The sequence below is a fragment of the Babylonia areolata genome, chromosome 21 (genome assembly GCF_041734735.1).
Source record: "Babylonia areolata isolate BAREFJ2019XMU chromosome 21, ASM4173473v1, whole genome shotgun sequence".
Taxonomy (NCBI): domain Eukaryota; kingdom Metazoa; phylum Mollusca; class Gastropoda; order Neogastropoda; family Buccinidae; genus Babylonia; species Babylonia areolata.
The window spans coordinates 56,385,287-56,389,170 of NC_134896.1; the positions used below are offsets into that span (position 1 = coordinate 56,385,287).

Genomic DNA, 3,884 nt, shown 5'->3' on the forward strand with positions numbered 1-3,884 from the left:
CCACTCCATCAATTGTCCCCACACATCAATTGTCCCCACTCACATCAATTTTCTGTCCCCACTCCATCAATTGTCCCCACTCCATCAATTGTCCCCACTCCCATCAATTGTCCCCACTCCATCAATTGTCCCCACTCCCATCAATTGTCCCCACTCCATCAATTTTCTGTCCCCACTCCATCAATTTTCTGTCCCCACTCCATCAATTGTCCCCACTCCATCAATTTTCCGTTCCCACTCCATCAATTGTCCCCACTCACATCAATTTTCTGTCCCCACTCCATCAATTGTCCCCACTCCCATCAATTGTCCCCACTCCATCAATTGTCCCCACTCCATCAATTTTCTGTCCCCACTCCATCAATTTTCTGTTCCCACTCCATCAATTGTCCCCACTCCATCAATTTTCAGTTCCCACTCCATCAATTGTCCCCACTCACATCAATTTTCTGTCCCCACTCCATCAATTTTCTGTCCCCACTCCATCAATTGTCCCCACTCCATCAATTGTCCCCACTCACATCAATTTTCTGTCCCCACTCCATCAATTTTCTGTCCCCACTCACATCAATTGTCCCCACTCCATCAATTTTCTGTCCCCACTCCATCAATTGTCCCCACTCCATCAATTGTCCCCACTCACATCAATTTTCTGTCCCCACTCACATCAATTTTCTGTTCCCACTCCACTGATCTTGTTTTCCCACTCCATTGATTTTCTTTTCCACTTCATTCCATTGATCTGTTCCCTCTTCACTGATCCCCCCCACTCCCCCACACTCCATGTCCAAGCGATGAAGCTCTGTATCAGACCAAAGTGCACATTTTTGTAGTGAACGTGTTGTTGCTATTTCGATCGTCTTCAGTCTGAATACATTCTACATTTAATTATGTAGGCGCCGGCTGGACATTAACCTCGAGATAATCGATGTACAACTGACTTCAAAGCTTGTAGCAACTGAAGTCACACCTTTGATAATCGATGTACAACTGACTTCAAAGCTTCAGCAACTGAGGTCAGATATGTGATGAGATGTACAACTGACTTCTAATCTTGCTGCAGCTGAGGTCAGATTTATGATAAGCGATGTACAGCTAACTTCAAATCTTGCAGCAACGGAGGTCAGATAAGGTCTGTGATAAGCAATGTACAACTGACTTCAAAGCTTGCAGTAACTGAGGTCAGACCTGTGATAAGCAATGTACAACTGACTTCAAAGCTTGTAGTAACTGAGGTGAGTTCTTTGATAAGCGATGTACAACTGACTTCAAAGCTTGTAGCAACTGAGGTGAGTTCTTTGATAAGCGATGTACAACTGACTTCAAAGCTTGCAGTAACTGAGGTCAGACCTGTGATAAGCAATGTACAACTGACTTCAAAGCTTGAGTAACTGAGGCCAGACCTGTGCTAAGCAATGTACAACTGACTTCAAAGCTTGCAGTAACTGAGGCCAGACCTGTGATAAGCAATGTACAACTGACTTCAAAGTTTGAGTAACTGAGGTCAGACCTGTGATAAGCAATGTACAACTGACTTCAAATCTTGCAGCAACTGAGGTCAGATCTGTGATAAGCAATGTACAACTGACTTCAAAGCTTGCAGTAACTGAGGTCAGACCTGTGCTAAGCATGTACAACTGACTTCAAAGCTTGCAGTGACCGAGTCCTGGACTCAGGCGGAGTGACCATTTGTTGCTCGTTTCTCTTCCTGTCTCCGTACACATGAACGCAGATATGTGTGTGTGTGTGTGTGTGTGTGTGTGTGTGTGTGTGTGTGTGTGTGTTCAGTCGATTGTATGCTTTTGCAGCGAGAGCAATAACAGCGGAAAGACAGAGAGGTTTGCCGCAAATTATTGTCATTTACCTCTCTTCCACACACACACAAACACACGCAGACATAGACAGACAGACACAAACACACACACAGCCGACACATCCTTTATATCTACTGATGGCATTCAATGTTTCCTTTTTGAGCATGGTTCTCTATCTATCTATCTACCGATTTATTTGTTTGTTGATATCAGGGCCTATAATTCAAGATGTACACGCTTAGTTTTATGACTTTACAACTGACCTTTGTTTTATCCTGAATAAAGACATTATATTTCCTGGAAACATTATGTCTTGAAACCGTGCTATCCATTTGTCTGTCTGTCTGTCTGTATATATATTTTTCAGCGGGTATGCATCTGTTTAATTCTCAGATTATTTGGTAATAAAATCATTTTCCCGGAGTCTCGACACAGACTGAAAACAACAACAACCGATAACAATAAATGTGAAATGTGATGAGTTTATATAATACAGTGTGATTCCACATCTTGGGAATCTCTCGGGGAATTCTCTACTTTCTCGAGTGCCAGTTACAACACCATCATGGAAGTAACTCATTCTGTCCACGGCGATGTTCAAAGTCTTGGGCCGAACGTCACATTTAAAGACGGGTGTACAGAGAGTGAAGTTGTGTTCATCGATCTGGAACAGTTACCGGAGGATGATCACCACAACATCGTCACTTCAGAGGTAGAAATGATTGCACGCAAAATAAAAGACAGTCTGCTGGTGATATTCTTCATAACCGGCGGGCCAGCGAACGTCATCAACATGGCGGTGTTCTTCAAACAGGGCCTCAAGGATCGTGTCAACCTGTGTCTCTTCGCCTTGTCCCTGGCTGATGAGCTCCACCTGATCATGGGAATGATTCACCATGGGGAGCAGTTACATCTGGAGCTGTCCAAAACTGGAACGTTTGGTCCAATAGACACTTTCTTGGCCAATTACAACTTGTTGGGTTTGATGGGCTTCAACTTCGTTTCGTACATCCTGTCCGCCATTATCGCCACCGAGAGATGTCTCTGCGTCCTCAATCCACTCAAATTCCAGACTCTGCTGCGTACTCGAACAATGGCTGTTGTCATTGTTGCAGCGTATGTGGTGGTTTTGGGTCTGTATTCCATCACAGCAGTTCGAATTCGCGTTGGATGTGTTTATGATCCGGTATGTGGAACAGTCGCAAAGATGGGAATCACCGGAGACTTCTACAAACGTCACCAGGAACTGATCGACAATCTGGAAAGTTTCGTGTTCGGTGTTGGCCTGCCTGGGTTTGTGATGGTTGTTGTGGTCACAGCTACAAGACTCACCGTTGTCAAACTCCGTCAGGTTGTGACGTGGCGTGCCGAAACCTCCTCCTCCATCTCTCCCCGTGAAGTGGCCCTCACCAAGATGCTGGTCGGCACGTCCATTCTCTTCATGGCTTGTATTTTCCCTGTTGCTCTCATCCGATTCAGCTGGCTGTTTTTGGAAGGGATGAACACGGGTGGGCATCAAAATCTGAGTTTCTTCCTGACCAGTTTGTGGGTCTCTGAAACCTTCACCTTCATCAACGCCAGCCTCAACATCTTCGTGTATTACGCCATGGGGTCTCGCTACAGAGAAACGTTTTGGGCACTGTTGGGCAGGAGGGTTCAGCCACAAAAAGAATAGGTAGATATATATATATATATTACATGTATGCATATGCACAGTAACTCTGCTTGGAGACACCATATTGGGATGAAAATCACCCCTTCTTACTCTCAAACAATGCATACAAAGGATCCCCCCCCCCTTGTCTTTTTAATTGGAGGAAGCAATTCGATTCAAAAATAGTTGTGTCCATGTGGTGATTAATTTAGAGCATTCAATGGCAGTGTATATCAAAACCCAATTATGGATAACGAACACGGCAGAAACTTTGGCATTTGACATTAAAATGGAGTCGAGCCCGTTTTGTGTGTGTGTGTGTGTGTGTGTGTGTGTGTGTGTGTGTGTGTGTGTGTGTGTGTGTGGGTGTGCGTGCGTGCGTGTGTGTGTGCGCGCGCATGGGTGTATGTGCATGG

At 44.9% G+C, this 3,884-nt stretch overlaps 1 protein-coding gene across 1 annotated transcript; it reads left to right on the forward strand.

Moving 5' to 3' along the window:
• The first annotated feature begins 2,379 nt into the window (after window positions 1-2,379).
• LOC143296666 (uncharacterized) lies at window positions 2,380-3,489 on the forward strand. Its single transcript, XM_076608697.1, has one exon. It carries the CDS (start codon window positions 2,380-2,382, stop codon window positions 3,487-3,489), a length of 1,110 nt encoding a protein of 369 aa, XP_076464812.1.
• The last annotated feature ends 395 nt before the right edge of the window (window positions 3,490-3,884 follow it).

Excerpts from the sequence above, each read along its gene's own strand:
- LOC143296666 (XM_076608697.1), top strand. The coding sequence starts at position 2,380 with ATGGAAGTAACTCATTCTGTCCACGGCGATGTTCAAAGTCTTGGGCCG.